Source organism: Nicotiana tomentosiformis, chromosome 1 (assembly GCF_000390325.3).
Source record: "Nicotiana tomentosiformis chromosome 1, ASM39032v3, whole genome shotgun sequence".
Lineage (NCBI taxonomy): Eukaryota > Viridiplantae > Streptophyta > Magnoliopsida > Solanales > Solanaceae > Nicotiana > Nicotiana tomentosiformis.
In genome coordinates this window covers 33,570,296-33,596,865 of record NC_090812.1, presented here as the reverse complement: position 1 = coordinate 33,596,865, position 26,570 = coordinate 33,570,296, and the positions used below count along the sequence as shown (strand labels likewise).

The 26,570-nt window shown below is 39.1% G+C and overlaps 1 protein-coding gene and 1 pseudogene across 1 annotated transcript in view; both read right to left on the bottom strand.

Moving 5' to 3' along the window:
• LOC104117364 (GDSL esterase/lipase At5g03980-like) overlaps window positions 1–24,698 on the bottom strand; it is a 162,563-nt gene extending 137,865 nt beyond the window's left edge. The window contains exon 1 of the mRNA XM_070180759.1: window positions 24,313–24,698. Coding sequence (XP_070036860.1) covers window positions 24,313–24,376 — 64 coding nt within the window. The 5' untranslated portion in view covers window positions 24,377–24,698. The remainder of the gene's footprint in view (window positions 1–24,312) is intronic.
• Window positions 16,225–16,703, bottom strand: LOC117273935 (ubiquitin-conjugating enzyme E2 19-like; annotated as a pseudogene).
• Window positions 24,699–26,570: the final 1,872 nt, after the last annotated feature.

The following is a 26,570-nucleotide window of genomic DNA, read 5'->3' as shown; positions in this document are numbered from 1 at the left end:
CGTAGTTTGGTTGCCGCGTACTTTGCGGAAGTTCGATGCAGTTTGGGTCATTGTTGACAGATTGACCAAGTCAGCGCACTTCATCCCAGTTTTGACTACATATACTTCACAGAGGTTGGCCCAGGTTTATATTCAGGAGATAGCTCGGTTGCATGGTGTGCCTATTTCCATCATATCAGACAGAGGCCCTCAGTTCACCTCACATTTCTGGAGAGAAGTACAGAGTGAGTTGGGGACCCGTGTAGAGATCAACACAACATTTCATCCACAGACCGACGGACAATCGGAGCGGACAGTTCAGATCATGGAGGACATGCTCAGAGCATGTGTGCTTGACTTTGGAGGGCAGTGGGATCGGTTCTCGCCCTTGGACGAGTTTACTTACAATAACAGTTATCAGTCTAGCATCGAGATGGCTCCATTTGAGGCTTTATATGGTCGACGAGTCGTTCTCCCATCAGATGGTTTGAGCCCGGTGAGGCTAATTTATATGGTACTGATTTGGTGAAGGATGCCTTGGGAAAAGTAAAGTTGATTCAAGAGTGACTTCGCACGGCACAGTCTAGACAAAAGAGTTACACGGATCAGAAGGCGCATGATATATCATTTATGGTGGGTGAAAAAGTACTCTTGAAGGTTTCACCGATGAAGGGAATCATGAGGTTCGGAAAGAAGGGCAAGTTGAGCCCAAGGTTTATAGGCCCATTTGAGGTGTTGAAACGATTTGGGGAGGTTGTTTACGAGCTTGCTTTGCCACCCAGTCTATCGGGAGTTCATCTGGTTTTTCATGTATCCATGCTTCGAAAGTATCATGTCGACCTGTCACATATGTTAGACTTTAGCACGATTCAGTTAGATAAGAGCCTGGGTTATGAGGAGAAGCCAGTTGCCATTATTGATAGGCAGGTTCGCCAGTTGAGGTCCAAGGGGATTTCCACGGTAAAGGTTCAGTGGAGGGGCCAACCAGTCGAGGAGGTGACTTGGGAGTCCGAGGAGGACATGCGGAGCAGATATCCACACTTATTCAGCACTCCAGGTATGATTCTAAACCCGTTCGAGGACGAACGTTTGTTTAAGAGGTGGATAATGTAACGACCCGACCAGTCGTTTTACTTTTTAGAACCCCGTTCCCCTAAATAAGACTCCATGTATGTGCTTCTACTATTTTATGGCTTGCGGGGATGGTTAGTTCAGGATTTAAAAGGGTTCGGGTTGAAATCGGAGCGCTTGGTTCCTTAAGGTTGGACAAAGAGGCTAAGTTTGACTTCGGTTAACATTTTGAATAAATGACCTCAGAATCGGGTTTTAACGGTTCCAATAGGTTCGTATGATGATTTTGGACTTGGGCGTATGTTCGGATCAGGTTTTGGATGACCCGGGAGAATTTCGGCACCTAATAGTGAAAATTGGTTCTTTGAAGGTTTTTTTTGAAGTTCTTTAAATTTAGTTTGAAGTAGGTTTTGGTGTTATTATGGTCCAAATAGAATTTCGAGACCGGGAATAGTTCCGTAACGTTATTTAAGATTTGCACGCAAAATTTGGTGTCATTCCTAGTAGTTTAAGTACGTTTTGGCACGTTGGGAGTAAATTAAAGAACTTGAAGTTTATATTTTGATTCAATTGGTTTGGGGTGTGATTCTTAGTTTTGATGTTGTTTGTACGTTCCAGGAGTTTGAGCGAGTCTATTTCATAATTCCAAACGTGTTGGTATGTTTGAATGGGGCCTCGGGGGCCCCGGATGCCGTTCGGACGATGCGCGAATTGAGTTTTAAACCTAAGAGGGTTGTTGGTTGCACCCGTTCTAGTGTAATCGCACCTGCGAGCCTTGGGCTGCAGGTGCGAGCCCGCAGATGCATGGTTCGTGCCGCAGAAGCGGCTGGGAGCATTTGGCCATGGATCACAGATGCGTGCGAGTTTGCGCACCTGCGAACACGCAGGTGCAATGGGGGAAACCGCAGAAACGGCTATGTCCGCAGGTGCGCGTCAGTAGTCGCAGGAGAAGTCGTACAGGAGAGGCTCTAGCTCCATAGATGTGAATGTTGGCCGGCTGGGGGAGGACCGCACCTGCGAGATTTCCTCTGCAGAAGCGGCACCGCAGGTGCGGCAGTGGTCTCGTAGGTGCGAGATTCGATGGGCAGTGGGGTTGTTTTAGATACGGGACTTAGGCATTTTTCCCACTTCTTGGGGGCGATTTTGGAGCTAGTTAAAGAGGGGATTTTCATCAACTAATTGAGGTAAGTAATTCCTATCAAATGTGAATTAAATACATAGTTTATGGGTAGATTATAACATACAAATTAGTGAAAATCTTGGGGTTTAGGTGAAAACCTAGGTTTTGATAAAGAGGATATTTAACCACGAAATTTGTTATGGAATCTAGTGAAAATCATATATTTGAGTTCATAATGTTATGGGTAACAACTTTCTCCTAAATTTCCGGAATCTGGGCACGTGGGCCCGGGGGTGAGTTTTAGGGATTTTTCAAATAGGATTGGGAAATCACTTTGATAGTTAATATATGAACTTTTGAACATGTATTGGTCAATTTATATAATATTTGAATAGTTTCAAGTCGTTTGGCACCAAATTAAGGGTTTGAACACATTCTTGGACCGGAAAGTAGCCTTTGAGACGAGGTAAGTCTCTTTTCTAACCTTGTAAGAGGGAATTATCCCCATAGGTAAACTGATTAACATGTATTTCTATTTGTGGGGGCTACGTACGCACGAGGTGACGAGAGTCCATACATAGCTACTAATTATGCTATTGTCCGGGTAGTCTAGGACCCATATCATGTTATACTTGAGATGTTTTCACCCTTAAATGTTAATGTAATTGCTTAAGTTAGATTGGAAACTTATAAAGAAATTTTTAAAAAGGTTAAATTTCTCTTACTTGAAGTTGTGAATGGAATACTTGACTGTTATTGAGAATTTGTGTTTCTTTAAAGTATTTTTCTCTGTGGAGCGGGCCGAACGCCTCGGTAGCAGATAGATGCATCTATGGTTCGAGCCGTTCGACCCTCGGCAGTGCACATTTTAAATATTTATGTTGTATCGGACCGTACGACCTCGGTATAATTTGCGCATGATACATCTTTGGATTCTTTTATAATTGATATTGCTTTATTGGCTTGAGATATAAATTTTTAAATGATGAAAAATAAATTCGGGACTTAGTACTTGTGAAAGGGATTATTTATGATTTCCTGTTATTGGGTTTTCAGTATTATTCACGAAATCCATGCTCATTGTAAATTTTGGCATATTAGTTTTAGCCCATCGTAAGGGTCAAAGTCGACCCCTCGTCACTACGTCTTTGAGGTTAGACTGGGTACTTATTGGGTACATGTTGTTTATGTACTCACGCTACACTTCTGTACTTGATGTGCAGGATCTGAGGTAGGTACTTCTGGATATCAGTCCGGTGCACATGCTTGATTACTACTACGATACTTTACGGTGAGCTGTCTTCCGAGCCCATCCTGCAGTAGCCAAAGTCTTCTTTTTGCCTTATTTCTCTGTCTATTTTGTTTCAGACAGCTGTATAGTACTCTTTTTTATATTCTACTAGTAGCCCATACACTTGTGATACCAGGTCTTGGTACACACTAATAGACTTGTGGTTTTGGCTTTATTTCTATGGTTATGACTGCATTTAGCTGCTTCTGTTTTAATTATTCTAAATCTGTTATTTATTAAATCTTTTAAATTAAGGAAAGTTATTTTCTTGAAAAAAAAACTTATTAAAATGGAAAATCACTAGATTGCTTAAGGTTGGCTTGCCTAGCAAAGGTGTTGGGCGCCATCTCGACCTAAAATAGAATTGGGTCGTGACATGTTTCAAATGATCTCCTGCCTTTAAAGACTCGTCTAACATGTCATCAATGTTAAACCTCCATTGTTTTGCCTATCTCATTTTCAAATATTTTATTAACGAGCCTTTGATAAGTGGCTCCGGCATTCTTAAGCCCAAATGGCTTCACATTATAGCAATATGTACCAAAGTTTGTTATGAAAGAAGCTTTTTCCTAATCCTCCGGTTCATCTTGCTTTGATTGTACCCGGAGTAAGCATCGAGGAAACTCATTAACTCGTACCCGACTGTAGCATCAATCATTTGATCAATGTTTGGTAACGAGAACTAGTCTTTAGGACATGCTTTATTTAAGTCCTTATAATCTACGCACATTCTAAACTTGTTATTCTTTTTAGGTACTATGACTATGTTGCCTAACTATTCTGGATATTTTACCTCCCGGATTGAACCAATGTTGAGTAATTGGGTTACCTCTTCTTTAACAAATTTTTTCCTGACCTCGGCTATCAGGCATTTCTTTTGCCTCACCGGTGGGAAGTTTGGATACCTGTCATATTCGAGTGCGACCAAGCAAAGCAATCTGTGTTAGCTTTAAGAAAATTTATAAACTCTAACTTGAGTTTGGGATTGAGTCATGTTCCCAAGTGAAACTTCCTTTCCAAAAACTCTTCGAACAGGGCCACTTTCTCGAGCTCTTCCGCGGTCGACTTGGTCGCATCCATCTTTTTCGATACCTAGAAATATTTTGGAACTTGATAGGATTCCGATGACTCTTCGCCTTTATCGCCTTCATTCAAAAGGGGGGATGCATCGGTTCCTGTAATTGCTATTTGGTGGGCTCCTTTCTCTTGCTGTTGGAAATAGTTATCGCATTCATCTCCCTTGCTGCCTGTTGATCTCCCCTTATTTGCTTAACTCCTTCCGGCCTTGGGAATGTCAACAATTAGTGATATATTGAGGGCACAACCTTCATCTCGTGTATCCATGGCCTTTCGAAGATTATATTGTAACCCATATTGCCATTTACCACTTTTAAGAGAGTGGTTTTGATCATTCCTTCAACGTTTGTGGACAGCAAAATATCTCATCGAGTTGTCACACTTGTCAAGTTGAATCCAGCTAAGAGTTTTGTCATTGGAATGATGCTTCCGGTCATATTCGTTTGCTCCAGTACTCTCCATTGGATGATGTTGGATGAGCTTCCTGGGTAAACCAAAACTACGTTTAATTTTGAAATTTAAAACATTGAGAGAGATTACCACAACGTTGTTGTGTGACAGGAGAAGTCCGTCAGCATCTTTCTCCGTGAAGGTGATATCATCTTCTGCGACTTTCCGTAGTCTCTTGTTGTGAGTTACTAATATCTTTGTTTTCTTGGCCATTGAAAAGGTCACACTGTTGACTTCATTCTCCCTAAAAATCATGTTGATAGTCAACCGAGGGGAGCCTTCTGTTCCCTTCGAAGGCTCGGCATTGTCCCGACTTCGGTAATTGTTCTTGGCTCGATTACTTAGGAATTCCCTGAGGTGACCATTCTTTAATAATGTATCCACCTATTCATGTAAATGTCGGCAGTCCCCAGTTCTATGGTCGTGAGTCCAATGGTATTCACACCGTAAACTGGGTCCCTCTGGATTGGATCGAATCTAATCATCTTCGAGAACCGTGCTTCTTTAATATTCCTCATTATCGATACCAACTCTACCAAGCTATTGTTGAAGTTGTAATCTAATAACCTGGGATACGTGGAGTCCTAGGCCGCTGGTACCTCATTCTCTTGCAATGACCTGTTATTCCAGCCCCAATCAGTTTTTCTATTGAGAGCGAACCTATCCGAGGACCAAAACCCTTTGCTGTTGCGACCCTCACTTCTTTCATACATCAAAAAATTACCTCTAGAAGATCGTCGATCCGCATCAAAGTTACTTTTAACTTTATCCTGATTTTTGTCTTGATCTTGTCCCTTGGTTGATACCAGAACCCAAGCTGATCATCCTCTATCCTTATTTTAGACTTATAACGGTTATGGACATCTGCCCATGTGGTTGCTTGGAATTTGAGAAGGCTTTCTTTCAACTTCCGAGACACGTCAGAGCTTCGTGGATTCAAACCCTTTATGAACGCCTCCGTTGCCTACTCATTCGATACAACCGGTAGCAATATCCTTTCTTTATGGAACCAGATCATGAATTCTCGCAGAAGTTCGGACTCACTTTGCGCAATCTTGAATATTATGGCTTTCTGGCTTGGACCTTCCTTCTCCCAGCATGGCCTTTAATGAATGAATCTGCAAGCATCTCAAAAGGGATAATCGAATGCTTGGGTAAGAGAGAATACCATGTCAGGGCCCATTTTGTGAGGGTTTCACCAAACTTCTTTAGTAAGACCGATTTGATCTCATGTTGAGCCAAATTGTTCCCTTTCACACCTGTGGTGTAGGTTGTAATGTGCTCATGTGGATCCAAAGTCCCATCATATTATTGTATGTCCACTATCTTGAACCTTTTCGGAATTAACTCTGGTGTTACACTCGGTTTAAATGGCAATTATGTGTATTTGTTTGAATCTGGGCCTTTTAATATTGGTGGTGCACCCAGAATCTGATCCATGCGAGCGTGAAACTCCTTCGCATTTTGATTCATTCGTTCGTTCATTTCCCTCATAAACCTCATGAGCTCGGTTTTGAAGGGATCACTCCTGTTGTTGTTCCCAACTCCGCTACCGGTCCCTCTGGCTTAACCGAAACTGTCTTCACCTTTTGGAGTGTTGTTGTTGACCCTCTAAGCCATTTGGTTTGCAGGAGTACTAGGAGGAACCAGGCCCCTTTCGTTTGCGTTATTGGAGGCACCTGACAAAGATTCTTTCAACTCTGTCATCACCCGATCCTGCCTTGGGAGGTGCTTCATGATTGCTTTTTGCAGTTCTCTTAAGCTTTTTATTGTTTTCGCGACATGTTCCTCCTCCGCATCATCAGTAGTTGGATCCTGCATATACCGAGGTTATAGTTCTTCATGAACCGTGATTGTTTCATCACCCTCATTACGGGTGTCATTGATTGAATCATCATGTAGGGACGATTCTTCGTACCCCTCAACGTTATAAGCAATGTTGACATCATTAGCTACTATTTCTTTTTTCACTAAGGAAAGGATGAAAACAAGTTAGTAATAAACGTAAGGATCAAAGCAATTACGAAACTGTCTAAGCACCACGATGGGTGCTTAACTATTTACCTGTAAAACGGTACTGTTGAATTTGTTACGTGGTTTATAGACAAGCGAATTGATTTGCTGATGACGCACTGATGCACCATATTCAAGGGGAGGTGCCATGGTTTATATTATTTGATTATATAGTTCTGATTGATGAGACGCGAGGAGGTGTTAGCGAGAGGCTGGAGATTTGGAGACAGACCCTTGAGTCTAAAGGTTTCAAGTTGAGCAGGACTAAGACTGAGTACTTGGAGTGCAAGTTCAACGATGTCACGGGGGGAGTAGACAGCGACGTGAGGCTTGATTCGCAAGTCATCCCCAAGAAAGGAAGTTTGAAGTGCCTTGGGTCGATTATCCAGGGGAACGAGGAGATCGACGAAGATGTCACGTATTGTATAGGGGAAGGTTGGATGAAATGGAGGTTAGCGTCTAGCGTTTTATGTGACAAGAAGGTACCCCTGGAACTTAAAGGCAAGTTCTACAAAATGGTGGTTAGACCGGACATGTTGTATAGGGCAGAATGTTGGCCCACTCAATATTGCCCATATCCAGAAGATAAAGTAGAAGAAATGAGGATGTTGAGATGGATGTGAGAGCACATGATGTTGGGTAAGATTAAGAATGAAGATATTCGGGCAAGGGTGCACGTCGCTCCCATGGAAGACAAAATACGAGAAGTGAGGCTTAGATAGTTCGAGCACGTGCAGAGGAGAAGCCTAGATGCCCCGGTTAGGAGGTGCGAGCGGTTGGCTCTGACGGGTATAAAAAGAGGTAGAGGGCGGCCTAAAAAGTATTGGGGAGAGGTGATCAGACAGGACATGGCGCGACTCCAGCTCACCGAGGACATGGCCCTTGATAGGAAGGTATGGAGGGAGAGCATTAGAGTTGAAGGTTAGTAGGTAGTTAAGCATTTTTCTACTCCACTCTGTGTGTAAGTATAGTCGGTCTATGTCGTGTTTTAGTATGCTAGTGGTACATGTTGTGCTCGTACTATTTTCTAGGACCTTGTCACTGCACTAATTATTGATATTGCTTTTTCAGAAATATTTTCTGATTCTTAGCTCGCTGGTACTATCTTTCTGGTTAAGTTGTTGTTATTATTCTATTGTCGCATTTCATCTTCTTGTACCGAGGATCTATCGGAAATAACTTCTTTACCCTAGGGTAGGGGTAAGGTCTGCGTACACACTACCATGCCCATACCTTACTTGTGGGATTATACTAGGATTTTGTTGTTGTTTCTATAAAACTAGATAGATCAAGAAAAAAGGCTAGCTATATCCAAGAGATAAAATAAATAAATAAACTAACTGAACTATGATTTCTAATCACATCTGAACTTTTGACATGAACCCCTTAAAATTTCGCAACGTGAAATATAGGCTGAACTTAATGGTGGTTTGCACACTCTTTATGAAAGATGAATACTTTTCCAGAAGCAACTCCTTATTGACCCTAAGAAGTAAAATCTATAAAAAAAAACGTTGAAGGTAAATCTATTAGTTAATAGAAAAACGCTCTTGGAATGTTTAAGTAGATTAGTTCCTTATTATGTGCACTTTGCTAAGAAATTAAGAGTTCAAACTTAAACGTGGCAGTTCATGAATTAGGGTAACATATCATCAATGAGCCATCTTTCCAACCAATTGTATGTTTGTTGTGTCAATTAGTGCAGTTTATATAAACACCACTACTGGGTGTTGGGGAGACTCACTTATTCATAAGAGGGGAGCGACTAGGATTGATTCTCTGCATCTTAGAGATGGATAGTAGGCTATGGACAGAAGAAATTCATCCGTTTCGTGAGGATTTTCGACGACTGGTGAGACAACCCGTGGTTATTGCAGATACCCTTCCGCTAAGGAGAAATCGGTAAGTCTCCTAATCTAGTATTTACGGGCTAAATACTACACATGCAATCTCGAATAACAGGTTTATTAGCATAGTTTTTTTCCTACAGAAAGCTCACGATTAAAATATTTTAATGATAATACTACTAAGTAAATAAATAATACAGTATATACAGTAATAATAATAATAATAATAATAATAATAATAATAATAATAATAATAATAATGATAATCGGTTTACCTAAATGATAGTTAGAATTGCTTGCATGATGCTGTATGGGTCAAAAATATATCTTTAGAGTATTTATGCCAAGATAATACTAAAGGGAGAGTTCCCAATTCGTCTTTGGACGAGATGGCCCAAGAAGCAGCGAAGCATGTGGTCGAAAAGTCCACGAGAGCCGTAGTTGAGATGTCAGCAAGGGTCGAGGTCGAGTTCAAGGTCAGGTACCATTGACAGAGCTGTGACGACCAGTTTTCAAGATAGGATATTAAAGAGAATATTCTAGTGGATATTTTCTGCACTTGTACTATTAGGGTTTCTTAGGAATATGTCCCATATAAATAAAAAAAGAGAGAATGATAGGGGCATGAGATATTCATTGTAAAAAAGACATTTTGACTAAAAGATTCGTCTCTCGATTACTAGCATACAAACATAACCTTTTTCTCTAAGATTCTGGTCGAGATTATTCTATTAGATCCGAGAATAACTCGAATATTCAAGAATCTGTCTATCATTCGCTGTCAGGAGAAAGATCCACCTATTCCATCCTTTATTAATTTACTTGAATGCCATTTATTGTTGTTCATTATTATTGAATGCTACATTATTGCTCCTAATTTCTAGAACATTTATTATGCGATATTACCACTTTTCAACCAAATCTACACAATAGTCATTGCCTATTTTAAGACCCCATCTAAGGATATTATTGTTAGCTAAGATGAACTCTATTCACATAAATGTAATTATTTGAAACCAAGATTTATACTTTTTGGTCAAATAATTTGGCACCGTTTGTGGGGATTTCTTAGTTAAATTTTTAGTTTTCTCTAGATCTACAACTAACGCAAGTCACTAACGTAAAGAAAAAAAATCCAATATCTTATGTTCTCTGTGTGCACAAAACCCTACATGGAAGGTAACCGAGAATAAAGGGTGAGAATAACAAATAACTTCCCAACCAACCACATGAATGTCATCAACGAAAGCTGTGAAACGGCGGGTGAAGACACGACGCCCAGTGCATCTCCTAGGCGAGATGGATCACCGCCCCCACACTGCAGCATAATAAAACCCCGTGGTAAAGGAGCCTCCACGTTTGTAGAGGAAGGGATGCCCCCAGTTGTGAAGAAACTCCTCGAGGCATGGCTAACTGACACGCTAAAAAGCGTCCTCAACAAGCTCGCTCCAGGAACGACTTACACGATAAAACAAATAGATGAGCAGTGCAACCAACCCCTCCCTTTAATGATAGGTATAACTCACAATGTCATTAATAGTGCAAGTGACAACGCCCTCGCAGCCATTCTAAAAAGGATGGAAGAAATGGAGAATAAAAACAAGGCGCTCCTAAGCTGCTGCCAAAAAAGGACGACGACCGGTTCGTCGAGCAGTTATACAGTGATGACGCAGCTCCGCATGACATACCAAAAACCTTCAAAATGTCGCCCTATCTCAGGGACTCATGTGACTCATTACGTCACCGCTGTGAAAGGCAATGACCTCTCTAAAGAATAAGTATCCTCCATTTTACTGAAGAATTTTAGCGAAACCCTCACAGGAGGGTCATTAACATGGTATTCGCAGCTACCATCACGCTCCATAGACACTTTCGAAGAAATGGTCGACAAGTTCGTAACGGCCCATGCCAGAGCCAAGAAGGTCGAGGCGAGAGTGAATGACATAGTTGCTATTAAACAGTCCCTGGGAGAGGGACTGAAGGACTTCCTCACTCGGTTCAACCGAGTAAGGATTACTCTGCCAAATGCATACGAAGGGATGGCGGTCGCAGCCTTTCAGAACGGGCTGAGTAGAGATGGTTCAAGAGCAACTAGGAAACTGTTGAATCGACTGATAAAGTATCCCCCAACCACCTGGTACGAAATCCACAATGCTTATTGTGCCGAGGTCCGAGCAGATGAGGACAACCTCAACAGGCCAACTCATTGATTGGCCTCGGTACAAGTCATATCCAGAAAAGACCGAAGAGACAACGCCAGAATAGATTATGCAATTTCGCGATCTAACAGGGAACAACATCAACCATATGTCAGAACGGCCGCTGCGCCCTCCCCCCGCTACGAAGAAGGCCTATCCAGACCAAGGACAGGAACTCATCGGAACGAAAGAGGTATGCCTCCCATATTATCTGCTCACAATTTTTGTGTGTCACCTACAGAGATAGTCTGTGCTTTGGAGAAGCTCAGACCAAAATTGAAGTGGCCGCCAAAGATGAGATAGGACCCGAGCACCAGAAATTCTGACGCCCTCTGTGAGTTCCACCAGGAACAAGGGCACAAAACTAAAGATTGCATCACCCTAAGGCGGGAAGTCGTAAACATGTTGCGACAAGAGCACCTCAAAGAGTTGCTAAGCGATAGAGGAAGAACCAATTTTTCCAGAGGATGCGAACACCAAGGACCGCCAAAGCTATACTCACCGGCTCGTACCATCAGCATGATCATTGGCCACAAAATGTAAAGTTCATCACTACCCACAAACTCAAGCGATCTATCACCCGAACAATATTGCGAACTCGGAGAAAGTATCATCTTCAACAAGTCGTATTTCGACGGTTTGACTTTTCCTCATAATGACACCCTCGTTATTACTTTACAAATTTTAGATACCGATGTTAAACGCATTATGGTAGATGACGGGAGCAACGCGTACATTATCCATCCCCGAGTACTTACCCAAATGAGACTCAAAGATAAGATAGTGTCGCGCTTCATCACCCTAACTGGTTTTAACAATGCAGTTGAACGGACATCCAGGGAAATTACACTCCCCGTTTTGGCCGGTGGCGTAACTCTAGAAACAACATTCCACATCATAGACCAGGACACCACGTACAATGCCATAGTGGGACGACCATGGATAAACCCCATGAAGGTCGTCCCCTCCAGCTTATACCAAGTCATCAAATTCCCAACTCCATGGGGAATATTCAGTATACGAGGGGAACATCGTACCTCCCGGGAATGCTACCGCATTGCCTTAGACAACACGACCACCCAGCAAAGAAAGGATAAAGAAAAAGAGGCATAGCAATGAGGAGGGTCGAGGTCAGAGTGCGATGAGACCGGGGACGGTATCAAAGACCCCGGCATGGTTGAAGCTATAGGATCGGCCATAGAACACCTCGAACCCATTCAACTAGACCCCAACGACCACAGCAAGAAGGCCTATATCGAATGCAAGCTTCTGGAACCAGGTAAATTCAGTCAATTCTTAACAGCTAGCGTAGATTTATTTGCTTTCTGCCATGCAGATATATCGGGCATCCCAAAGGAAATCGCCACACACAAATTAAACGTCGACCCGTTCCACCCCCCAACGAATGAGATAGGTCAGACGTTAATTCAACTTTACAATTAATGACGTAGTGCGCGAGGAGATGGAAAACTGTTAGAAAATGGTTCCATCAGGGAGTCGAAGTACCCCAAGTGGGTTACCAATGTAATGATGGTCAAAAAGAATAATGGGGAATGGCGGATGTGCGTGGATTTCACAGATTTAAACAAAGCATGTCCGAAGGATTCGATCTCGTTTCCTTATATCGACACAACGACCGGACATGATCTACTAAGTTTCTTGGACGCTTACTCAGGCTGTAATCAGATCCTAATGGAAGAAGAGGATCAGGAGAAAACCACGTTCATCACCCACCAAGGAACGTATTGCTACAGGGTTATGCCTTTTGACTAAAGAACTCAAGAGCTACTTATCAAAGGTTGGTAACAAAGATGTACAAGGACAAGCTCGGCAAAATAATGGAAGTATATATAGACGACATACTCAGAATGAAGCTGAACCAGGAGAAATGCGCATTCGGCGTAGCCTCAGGTAAGTTCCTGAATTTTCTGGTATCACAATGAGGGATCAAGGTCAACCTAGACCAAATCAAAGCCATCGAAGGGATACCGGAACTCTTGACCACCAAAAAACAAGTCTAAAGGTTGACTGGTCGCATTGTCGCCCTATCAAGGTTTATCTTGCGGTCATCGGATAAGTGCCATAAATTCTTTGGCATACTCAAGAAAGACAACGGCCTTGAATGGACTTCCGAGTGCGTCCAGGCTCTACGAGAACTAAAGCCATACCTATCATCGCTGCCCTTGATTTCAAAACACGAGCCGGGGGAGTGTCTCCTCGTCTACCTGGCCGTATTCGAGGCAGATGTAAGCGTAGAGATGAGGTACCCGCACCTCAAAAAATCTCCCATCTATTACATTAGCAAAACACTCGTCAATGCCAAGACGAGGTACCCGCACCTCAAAAAATTAGCTTTGGCCTTAGTCGTAGCTTCACGAAAGCTTAGACCATATTTTCAATGTCACCCCATCTCGGTCATCACAACTTTCCCCCCTAAGAAGCATTTTACATAAACCCGAGCTGTCAAGAAGCCTTGTCAAATGGGCCATCGAGCTAAGTGAGCACAATATCACGTACCAGCCATGAACTACAATAAAGTCGCAAGTGCTCGCTAGCTTCGTTGCCGACATCAACGCAAAAATAATGCCTGAAGTCAAAAGGGAAGCCATCAAAACTTCCCTCCAAACACAAGACCTTTGGGTCCTATATACCGATGGCACATCCAACGAGTCGGGGTTCGTACTGGGACTCGTACTCGAAGTCCCGACAGGCAAAGTAATTCGCTAATCCATAAGGTTCCTGAATATGACTAACAATGAGGCCGAGTATGAGGCCATAATTGCAGGTTTAAAACTAGCGCTCAAATATGGAGCAAAACGATTGAAACTACGTTGTGATTCCCATCTCGTAGTCAACCAAGTCATAGGGACTTTCCAAATCAAGGATAGATTTCAAAAATAATAGACCGAAATCTGCAAGCTACTGCCTGAGTTCAACAAATGTCAGCTCAACTAAATCCCACGAGCACAAAAACTAGACCAAGTCGAGGTAAGAACCATAAAATTAACTTGGACCGGCGCAATCGTATTATCACATACTTTCAGGATGGCACACTCCCTGGCGATAAAAAAGAGTCCAAGAAACTAAGAATGGAAGCGGCCAGATATAGTATCCTCCACAACGACCTGTATAAGAGGACTTACAGTGGCCCTTTAGCGAAGTGCCTGAGCCCAAACCAAACTCACCGCCTCCTCAAAGAGGTCCACAAAGACCATTGCGGGGCTCACTCTGGCAATCAAGCACTGGTCAGATACCTCATACGAGCGGGATATCACTAGCCTACCATGAAGAAGGATGTCGACTTTGTGAGGAGATGTGACCAGTGCTAAAAGTACTCCCCAATGATTCACCAAGCGGGCGAATATCTACACTCGGTCACCTCACCTTGGCCATTCATCAAATAGAGAATGGATATCGTAGGCCACCTCCCAGCAGGGCGAGGTAACGTACGATTCCTTTTGGTTTTAATTGACTATTACTCTAAGTGGATGAAAGAACGAGCATTCGCCCAAATGCAGGAACAAGAGGTAATCACCTTTATATAGAGAAACATCATATGCCGGTTTAGCCTTCCCAAAGAAATCAACTGCGAAAACGGACCCCAGTTCACATGAAAGAAAACCGATGGGTTCTTCAAAAATGGCATATCAAGAGGATACTCTTAACCCCGTATCATCCCGCAGGTAACGGACAAGCAGAGTCCTCCAACAAGTCGTTACTAAACATCATGAAGCAGAAGCTCAAAGACGCCAAGGGAAAGTGGCCGGAAATACTACCAAAAGCATTATGGGCCTACCGAACCACTCCGAAAACAAGCATATGAGAGACACCCTACTCTTTGGTCTATGGGACCGAGGTAGTAATAGCAGTTGAGGTCAGAGAACCCAGCCTAAGATACTCCAGCGAGCAAAGAGATATGGCCTACATAAGAATGGCCACCCAAAAACATAAAACAGAACACTATTACAACAAAAAAAACAAAGGCCAGGCCACTTAAAGTGGGGGACTACATACTAAAAGCCAAAACTCTAGCGAGCAAAGATCCCCGAGAAGGCAAGCTAGGAACGAACTGGGACGGTCCGTACAAAATCACAGCAAAAACAAATAAGGGTTCATTCCCACTAGAAACAATGGAAGGAAAGCTACTACCAAATAACTGGAATATCAGCCACCTCAAATACTTCAACTTCTAAGAGAAAAAGCGTTCCCCAAGTCGTACTCTTTTTTCCCTCACTTGAGTTTTGTCCTAGTTGGATTTTCTCAATGAGGTTTTTAACAAGGTGATGAAGGGAACACTTCGAGTCGAAGTATGCAAAGGCAGGATCGTGATTGCTATTTCATTGCTCGACCTCTCAGTACTCTCCAGGTCAACCAATGAAGGGACTAGATAGACTGGGACTGGAACGCCGGCCAACACCTAAAAATTTGTATATTTCTCCAAGTATTCACCAAAGCAACAATGTCAAAGCAATAAGAAATTTATGCTTATCAGCACGCCTTCTACATGTTAAGGTTGCATTCGACCCCGTTCGAACAAACACCTATAGGCCCTCGGTCGCAATACTAATGAAAGGTTACGTTTGACCCCGCTCGAACAAACACCTATCGGCCTTCGGCCACAAAACTAACAAAAAGTTATGATGGACCCCACTCGAACAAACAACTATCGGCCTTCGACCGCAAACTAACAAAAGGTTACGTTCGACCCCGCTCGAACAAACACCTATCGGCCTTCAGTCGCAAAACTAATAAAAGGTTATGATCGAACCCACTCGAACAAACATCTACCGGCCCTAGGCCGCAATTTAATGAAAGGTCATGATCAATTACGATCAAACAAACACATATCGGCCCTCGGTCGCTTCTCAACACAAAAAATAGAAAAAACAACGCGCAGTCGGCTCCAATTCCATTAACTTCTCTCCTGTATATGCACCTAATTCATAGTTTCTATAGTTCCTGTAAGAACTTAGCAAGATACGCCACAAACACAGACCATGATCAACACGATTTGCTACTGACTCGATAAACTCTTTTTCTTCATAGAGTTTTCCAGCACGATCGAACATATCTACCATGCACGCAAAATGCTCTAGCCTAGGCTCTATTCCAAACTCATCAGACATCATCTTGAAAATATCCTGTCCTTTCATAAATCTGATGCTCTAGTAGCTAACTCTAGGCACTAGGCTTGTATAGCTTCTCAACCATCTATCTATATTCTTCTGGATTGATCCTAAGAGCAGCAACTTGAGTATTTAGAGGTGAGATTATGTTTGGCTCTCCAAACAAACTCTGAATTGAAATAAGTATAGTCCTCACGTCATAAGCAGATGACTGAAAAATGTCTAAGCAGATGGGGGTCTGAAAAGGTAATCAGGAGGAAATGAGAGATAGGCTTGTATTTTGTTCCTTCAAAAATTTTATCCTTGATACCAGATATTGTCCCTTTCCAAACAAATATGTTGTCTTCTTTAGGAAATGTAGATATATATCCCAGAATCAGCACTTATCATTAGAGTCGTCAATTCAGATTACAAACTTTTAAGAACAAATAGTGTATCGACAGTTTTTCGAGTAGGCAAAGTTTGTTTAGGTGAAAACATAACTTAAGCAGTTGCTGGAGTATTGTTGTTTCCATTGTTCATTGTAGCCATGTAAAATTTTAATGTTTTCTAATTTCAAGAATATCTTTTTTTATATAACAGAAAATGAACTAGTTAAACTGACGCTCAGTAAAAAAAAGAGTTATAAATAAATTGATAAAAATGGAAGTATATATTTGGAGATGAAAACCATAGAAGAAGTATAATTTATTTTATTGTCACTATGCATTAGTCATCATAGCTATTGCCAAGATCAGAATTATGTGATATCTCAAAGATCGCTAACATTACGGTAGTGTTATGAAGTGCTTAAATGGTTAAATATATGCTTTGGCTGATAGAAAGCAAAAATAACTCCTGCTAGTTTTTTCTTGAGATGGTAACATATAAATTACTCATGCTAGTTATTTCTCCATTATCACACAATGTTTACTTGGAATTGAGGATTATTGTATTTCATCTATTGACATAGTTATTTTATAATTTCAGGTCATACAGTCTGATGTTCGATAATTTAGCGGGTGGAAGATTTCAATGTGATGAAGAGTTGCAGAAATTATTTGAAGATTGTTATTTGTTAAGATTAGTTATATATGACGACATTAGCTATTTAGTTCAAACAAGTTAAGTTTATTTTTTAAGTTACTGTGATATTAATATTTTGGAAGTACTTCCTTTTGTTTGTTAATATTTAACGAAATATATTATGGTTTGATGAATTATTATTGATATGTTTTGTTATTTGCATTATTTTTTGATCGAATGTAGTAGCTATTATTCATGGTGGCTAAACTTAGCGTTATAGCTTGAGACTTTTAGCGCCAATTTAACAGGATATACCGGCTACAAAATGAACGATAAAAGGGCAAATAAATACGTTTATACAGGAATATTGTGGCTATTATATTGCTATTAAAGATGACTTTTAGCGGCAATTTAATTTAATTTACTAGCCATTAAAATGGATGCTAAAAGGGCATAATAATACATTATTAGAAGAGATATTGTTGCCATAAAATAATTACCGCTAAAGGTATGGACTTTTAGCGTCCATTCTTTTACCTTTAGCGGCTATAGAAATGGACGTTAAAGGAGCATGATTAGCCGTTTTTAGACTGGGTTTAGCAGCCATCATAATTGCCGCAAATATTTGCCGCTAAATCAAATGTGTTTTACCGACAATAAATCATACCCTTTACCAGCTTTTGTGAGAAACGCGGCTAAAGGCTTTACCGACTCCGGCTTCAGCGGCTAAACACCAATTGCTGGTAAATGATATAGCGGCCATTATTATTGCCACCAATGCTGTTTTTAATTTCCGCCAAAGGCCTTTTTTGTAGTAGTGAGATGAAATCTCTCTCTCTTAATTCTTCTAAAGATAACCTTGTGGAATCTTCTAGTACCTTTGTGAAAGACAAGTTTAAAGAAAAACAGAAGAAAGGACATGTGAAGAAGCAGAATTACTTCAATAAGCCAGAGGACTATATTCAAAAGTCGAAAGGACCTTGCTGTGTCTGCGACAAAATTGGTCACAAGGCCTTTCAGTGCAACTAGAGACAAGGACAAAGCTCTAAGCAGGGAAAAAAAGCTCCAGTCCAAGCTAACCTTACTGAGGGTGATGACGTCATTGCTACTACGGTCGTTGAGGCGAACATGGTGGCTAACAAGATTGACTGGATACTGGACACAGGCGCTTCAAGGTACCTTTGTGCCAATAAGGAGTTGTTTCATGACTTTGAGGAATCTGCTGATGGCGAGTGTATCTACATGGGTAACTCCACTACAATTGGAGTTATGGATAAAGGAAAAATTCTCCTTAAGTTAACTTCTGGAAAAACCTTAGCTTTGAACAATGTTCTGTGTGTACCCTCCCTTCGTAGAAACTTAGTTTCTGGTGCGCTTCTCAACAAAATAGGTCTTAAACTTATTTTTGAATCTAATAAAGTTGTTATTTCTCGTCGGGGAGACTTTGTTGGGAAGGGTTACCTTAGTGGGGGTTTATTTGTACTGAAAATCGCTCAAGAGATTACTAATAATGCTAGTACTTTCAATTCTGCTTATATTGCCGAGTCTATTGATTTGTGGCATGGTAGACTAGGTCATATTAATATTGCTTCTATTAGAAGACTTAGAAAAATAGAATTAATTCCTGCAGTTAATGTTGATAATTTTTCTAAGTGTCCTATTTGTGTAAAAGCAAAACATACCAAAAAGCCTTTTAAGAATGTAACTAGTAGAAAGACAGAATTGCTTGAACTAGTTCATTCAGACTTAGCAGATTTCAAAAACACTGTTAGTAAGGGTGGAAAGAAATACTACATCACCTTTGTAGATGACTTTTCTAGATACACTAAGGTATATCTTCTTAAGTCAAAAGATGAGGCTGAAAGCATGTTTTTGAAATACAAGGCAGAAGTAGAGAATCAATTAGACAGAAAAATCAAGAGACTTATGTTTGACAAGCGTGGTGAATATAGTACTAATACTCTAGAAGCATTTTGTGAGAAAAATGGTATTATACATAAGGTTAGTGCTCCCTATACTCCCCAACAAAATAGTGTAGCCGAACGAAAAAATAGAACCCTTAAGGAAATGATGAATTCTATGCTTTCGAGTTTGGGTTTATCTGATAATATGTGGAGGGAATTTGTTTTATCTGCATGCTATGTTCTTAATAAAGTCCCTCATAAGAAGTTAGATAAACCCCCGTATGAGTTATGGAAAAGGTTTGCCCCTATCTTGAAAATTCTGAAAGTGTGGGGGTGTTTGACTAAGGTTGGTCTACCTGATTTTAAACAAGTAACTTTTGGACCCAAGACTTTTGATGCTATTTTCATTGCTAAAAATAGTGTTGCGTATAGATTTATGTCTTTGAATGATAATTCTATTTGTGAATCTAGAGATGCAGAATTTTTTGAGCATATTTTACTATTGAAAAATAATGTGCCAAGTGATGTGCTTAATAATGCTTCTACATTTATGCCTATTAATTCTCATATTGTACATTCTTCTAGTGTTACTGCTAATGAGTATGAAAATGAACTTAGAAGGAGTAAGAGGCGTAAAATTGAAGCTAGCTTTGATCTTGACTTTATCACTACTTTCTTGACTGAAAATATTGATCTTGATATTTTGAGTGATGAATTAGTGTCAATCTTTTTAATAGAAGAAGACCCTAAGACTTATAATGAAGCAATAAGGTCAATAGATTCTAGTTTGTGGAAAGAGGCCTTTTAAAGTGAATTAGACTCTATAGTTTCTAATCATACTTGGGACTTGTCTGATTTTCCTAAAGATTATAAACCCATAAGTAGCAAGTGGATATTTAAGAACAAATTGAGGCATGGTGGTACAATTGAGAAATATAAGGCTAGACCTGTTATTAGGGGTTTTAACAAAAAGAAAGACATTAATTACTTTGACACTTATTCTCCTGTGACTAAGATAGCGACTATTAGAACTGTTGTTGCTTTAGCCGCTATTCATAATTTAGTGATACATCAAATGGATGTTAAACCGGCTTTCCTAAATGGTGATTTAGAGGAAGAGATCTATATCTCTCAACCTGAGGGATTTGTGATCCAAGGACAGGAGAATAAAGTATGCAAATTGAGAAAGTCTCTGTATGGTCTAAAGCAGACACCTAAGCAATGGTATGAAAAGTTTAATAGCACATTAGTGGGTAATATTTTTGTTGTTAATGCATCTGATACTTGTGTTTATTCCAAGATGATAAAATCAGATTGTGTTATTATATGTCTGTATGTGGATGACATGTTAATCTTTGGCCCTAATGTGAATGTTGTTAATGAGACTAAGAATTTTTTTATCTTCTAAATTTGAAATAAAAGATCTTGGAGAAGCAGATGTGATTTTAGTGATTAAAATCAAAAGAATTTCTAATGGTTTTTCATTATCTCAGTCTCATTATATTGAGAACATGTTGAAAATGTTTAATTGTTTTGATGTAGCACCTGTGAGAACTCCTTATGATCCTAGCATACACTTGAAAAAGAATAAGCAATATAGTATTTCTCAAACTGAGTATGCTAAGATAATTGGTAATGTAATATTTCTCATGAATTATACATGACATGACATTGCTTATGTTGTTAGTAGATTGAGTAGATATAATCACAACCCTAGTAGTGAACACTGGAATGCTCTTCATAGTTTGCTAAGGTATTTGAGAGGTACTATGGATTGGTGTTTGCATTTTAATAAATTTTCTGCTGTTTTAGAAGGTTTTGTGATGTAAACTGGGTTACTGACAATGATGAAGTTAGCTCCACTAGTGGCTATGTGTTTACTTTGGGTGCAGGTGCTATTTTATGAAAGTCTTCAAAACAGACTTGTATAGCACGATCTACTATGAAGATTGAATTCATTGCTCTTGAGTTGACAGGGCAAGAAGCCGAGTGGTTGAGAAGCTTATTGGAAGACGTGCCTTTGTGGGGAAGACAAGCTTCACCAGTTTCTCTACATTGTGACTCACATGCGGCAATTGGAATTGTCAAAAATAGTGTGTACAATGGAAAAAGAAGACATATCTGCATTAGGCATGGTGCGGTAAAATAATTGTTGAAACATGGTGTTATTTTCTTGGAATATGTAAGATCCAAAAGAAATTTGGCGGATCCTTTAACCAAGGGTTTGGCAAGGAGAGTTATCCTTGAAACGTTGAGAGGGACGGGGCTAAGGCCCATGTATTGATGAAGTATGGTGGATACCCGTTTGTGGTCAAACGAAGCCATATGAGACCTCAATATACATTTTCTATCCCTAAGGCGTGTGGTAGGCGCTTTATAAGGTTAAGCTCATTTTGCTCTTATTGATTCCATAGCCTTAAGGTAGTCTATGTGTAGATAGACTTGATGGAATCACCTACGTGAGTGTAAAGGTGCGGTCGCCTTTTATGAAAGACTTGGGATGTCTTTCTAGAGTACTCATGAGACCCAAGGTATGTGCATGACCATAAAAGCACTTTGTTAGTATCGTGGAGTTTGCATAAAATTAAGGATATTTGTGGGGGTCTCAACTAATATCCATTCAGTTCAAGAGTACTTGACTTTGTGGATGTTTGTTGTTGCCTCATTTCACTACGTGTCAATTCAAATCGAAAGATATTGACACTTACGTACACGTTCCTTCTTTTGCCCAGAATTGTTCTTATTCTATTTTTATTTTTACATTAGTGGGGGATTGTTGGTGTTATTTATACTTTATAATACAAAGTCAAAGATTTCATTGTAGTCCCTTTTTTCTTCTTTACTTCTTTGTATTTTGTGAAAGACAAAGTGTCCTTCATTGATTGTGGAAAGTCTTTTTCTTCACTTTATAATGAATTACTCTTTGTTGGGCTTGTAAAGAGCTAGTAAAGGGGAGTGGTCTCGCGCACATGAGAAGTTGGTCCTGAAATTTATTTGCTTTGAAATTTATTTTTAAGAAAGTCAGAACCTTAATAAATTACAACCAACATTCACATGGCCCATTGTACACTTTCTAGATAGTCTAAATTCCAAGTTTAAGAAGCAAAATTTAATATACTAACTTAATGATGATAAAGACGCAAGCACACAAATAAAGAAAATTAAATTAAATTAACTAACATGCTCATGCTTAGAAACAAAGCTTTATTCTCATTTGCAACACAAGAAGTACAGCGGAAATAATATATTAACCAAATACAGAGTTAGAAAATAGACCTCAATAAACCTTCCAACAAAGATAAGGAAAGTGAGCGGAAAACCTTGGACGGCGACGACCTCAACCGACGGAACTTCGACTTGAAAAATGCTGCTGTTTCACGTGAAAAAGTGGACTGTTTTAAGGTGATTTCAATGGAGTTTTGGGTGTTGATTTTTGGGACTGTATTTGGGTGGAAAAGGGGACCGTTTCAGCTGGATTTTATTGGGTTAAAAAGCTGTTTTTCAGTTGCCTTTGGAGCTATTTTTTGGCGTTAATGGAGGTAAGTTTTGCAGCTATTTTGCTGCATTTTTTGGACAGCTTTTGCTGTAATTTCGGGCTGTCTTTTTTTCTTGCTCTTTTTCCTTCCCTTTAGTGTGGATTTTTGAGGTATTTTTATGGAGTATTTTGGGGTTGTTTTTGTTGCATTTTTGAGCTGGAGTTTTCGGCTGGTTCCCATGTGAAAACGTGATTGAGTAGAAGATGGGTTGTGAGTGGGAGGGCAAGCATGGGGAACAAGGAGTTGGGGACAAGGGAAATGAAGTGGGGACAAAGAGTGGGGAGCAAAGGAAAGTGGAGTGGAGAAAGATAGAATGAGAAGTGAGGTATTGGTGAGATGAGTGGAAAAAAATTCAAGCATGGTCAAAAATTAGGTGTTCACAGCTATTATGTCTTTCCTTATTTGGACTATATAAAAACTCTTAATATATAGGAATTTAAAGTTAAGAAAAATTTAACTTATATAAATACATTACTTATTTCAATTTAGGTGAACTAACTATTAGCGTGTCATTACCATTATCAATATGTTCTTCCATGTAGAAAAAGTGATCTTTAACTTTTAAAAATTTAATCACCTCACGTAAAATTATAGACATAATTATTTTATAAATATGACTATGTTTCTATCTCAAGACACACAAACTCGACATTTATAAAACTTAAAAATAGAAATAATGCCAACAATTTTATTTATTGAAAATCGACGGGGATTTTATTTGTCTTTGGACACATAGAATAACTTTTGAAAACTATCGATTTGGTTCTCTACTATATGTCGATTTTTAAATTAAATATTCTGAAAGAAGAGAAATACTATTAACGTTTTAGAATAAATCTAATAAAAAGTAAAAATATTTAAAATACCTAACAACCTAAAATTTTATGGAGTAATTGTGTGAAGTTAATTGCCCACAGAATTGAAATTGGTTGACATACCCACTTTTACATTTAAAAAAACTAAATTATTCCTTCAACAAATAAATCTATGTTAAAAATTAAAATTAATATTTATTTATTTTCTAATATTTAGATCTATTTTACAAATTAAATTCTATCATAATTTTGATAGAACGTGATTTATGGATCATACATCTGCACTAAAATATTATAAAAACAAAAAATTGTAATATGAGTTGACATCAATTTTTTAACCCTTCATAAATGCTTTTTATGTCAATAACAATAACAACAACAATTACGCCTCAGTCCTAACTTCGCTTTTGTGAGCTCGCTAAAGGAGGACAATTACGATTGGTAGCCATCCAATGTAAAACTTGTTAATTCATAATGAATTATAAGATCATAATTATAATTAATAATTAATTTTTGGCAGAACTAAAATTTAAAACTTTGAAGACTTCTTTAGTGTAGAGCCTCTTCTTTTATTGAGTTAGTTAAATAGAATCGACAATAACTTTTACTTACATAACTCAAAATTTTAAGATAATGCGTATGAGGTTATTTTAAATTTTTTGTTTTTTCAGACGAGGTTCATGCGCATGCGCTTACTCTAAGTCTAGTTCCACTAATTCTACGTCCGCGGATAAAAAGGCATGTGCCTGATTAACATTTGTTAGAGCAGGTTGTCTGATTATTTTCTAGACTAGATAAATAATTCCACAATACGATATTTATACGTAGTTAAATCTGAAAAACACGTCAATAGTGACAGAGAATGAAGTATATATCAAACCTATGAAATCAATCATGAGCATGCCATTAGAACAACGTCCAGTTGCATTCTGAAAAAAATTCATTCCATAAGGAAATCTTCCACATACAGTATGAGCTCCACAAATTCTCTCTCTGATGCAGTTGCCTGTATCTGCAAATTAGTCACCCAACTGATATATTTTATCAAATTTGCAATTAATCAATCGTGGTTTTTGAAGCATTAGTACTTCTTCAGCATCACTTTTCTGCTGAACAACCACGAAACTGATCAAGGAAATAAATAGGAGAAGAAGAACTGATCTTATTATCAGTGCCATGGCCAAAACTTCTGAAAAAAGAAAGCTGCACTAAGGCAACCGAAATTTCAGCCTTACAAATACTACATGCAGTATCGACGAAAACAAAATTAAATTTATTGTACGAGGAGTATTAATTATTATGGGTCCATCTCATTCGAGAGCCAAAAATACATGGATGAGAATTTGTTGCTTGGAGGTAGGGGTGTCAAAATGGTTAAAAGAAAACAGTTAACCACCCATATTATCCGCTAAAAAATAGGTTGGATAATGAACTTTATAAAAACGGGTCAAATATGGATAAGAACCATATTATTCACTTAGAAAATGGATAGCCAATGGGTAACCAATGGATAACCATGGGTCTAACTTTTACATTTGTAAAGCTTCAAATTGGGGATTCATCAAGTTAGGGAGACTAAGAATTCTCCCAAAAATAATCATATGTAAGAAGTCATGGATAATATGGTTACCCATATTATAACCATATTATCTACTGGTTAACCCGTTTTTTATCCGTATTAAATATGGGTCGGGTCGGATAATTTATCAGTTTTTTCATTACTCGTTTTCGACCCGAACCATATCCGACCCGACCCGCCCGCTTGCCACTCCTACTTGGAGGCAACCTATGTTAACAACTAGTGAAGGAAAATTAGCACTCTACTGTTGTATCTTTTGAGTGTTATAATGGTCTTTGGAGTATTTTATTTGGGCATATAAAGTATAAAATTTCTTACTATAGTACGTGAAATCAGTTGCTCCTTTCGGTGTTGTGATTTTTTCCCTTACTTAGAAGGGTTTTTCACGTAAAAATCTTGGTGTCGTCACTCTTTTATTCTTGTTGATTATCATATCTCGGTGCTACCTTATTATTTTATTTTTATTACCATGAATATTATTTATTGTGGAGGGTTTATTCCAAAAAAATTAAACTACTAATAAAAATGATAGTGTTGAAAAGTACTGTATTTAAATGCCAGCTAGATATTGTATAATTATGACTAACATTCTTAAAAGTATTGCATGGTATACTTTTAAGTAGTCAATTCTATTATTATCTCTCCTGTTTTCTGTATATAAATTATTTATCAGATTTCCTAGTGTTATATTTTGTCTGTATTCTCAACATTGAAAGTTTCGTTCGAATGGCTTGTACATAAGGGAGGAGCTAAAAGTTCGGTCGAGCCAATAGTCTTGTTCAAATATTATATTTATGTTGAGAAATTTATTAAACATATACAAATATTAAATTTAGAACTCAGTTATTGACACTTGATATCGTTCTAAAATACAAAATTCATAACGCTGAAATCCTGACTCCGCCTCTACTGGTATGAGAGCAGCACGTTATCCCCAACTATCACAAGTCACAATACACAATCTTCATATGTATTCTCGGATTTACTGAAAAGGATCAAGAAACTATATGGCTTTACTAATTTAATTGATACTATTTGATTTGGGGGATGTAAACTTCACTTTACACGCCACAACGTCGAGAACGAAACTATGAAAGCCTTACAGGTTCAAACAATTGTGATTGTCATGAATCAATATTATAACTCAATATACTTCAGTCTCGTTCTTCACACACTCTCTAATGAACAGGGATTAAGTACTTCAATAAGACTTGGTTGAATTGCTTATTCACTAAATGCTCTAGCTTACTATATGTGTGAATGAGTAGTTTGCATAACAAAGGAAAACAATATATACACCCTCGTTAGTTAGCCCGTGAAATTGGTAACTTATAATTTAGGAGTCCTAAGTATGGCAGGGCTCCTAAACAGCGTGAAATCCCTCCAAAATAGCCCGGCTGCCAACTGCCCCTGAGATCCTAAGAAATCTCAACAAGATATTATTATTTATCTAAGTCAATCGAGGAGTACCTTACCCCTACCTTGAAGGTAAAAAAGTTATTTTCAATAAACCCCGTCACTAAAATAACTCAATCCAGGATCCCAAATTCTCTTACCAT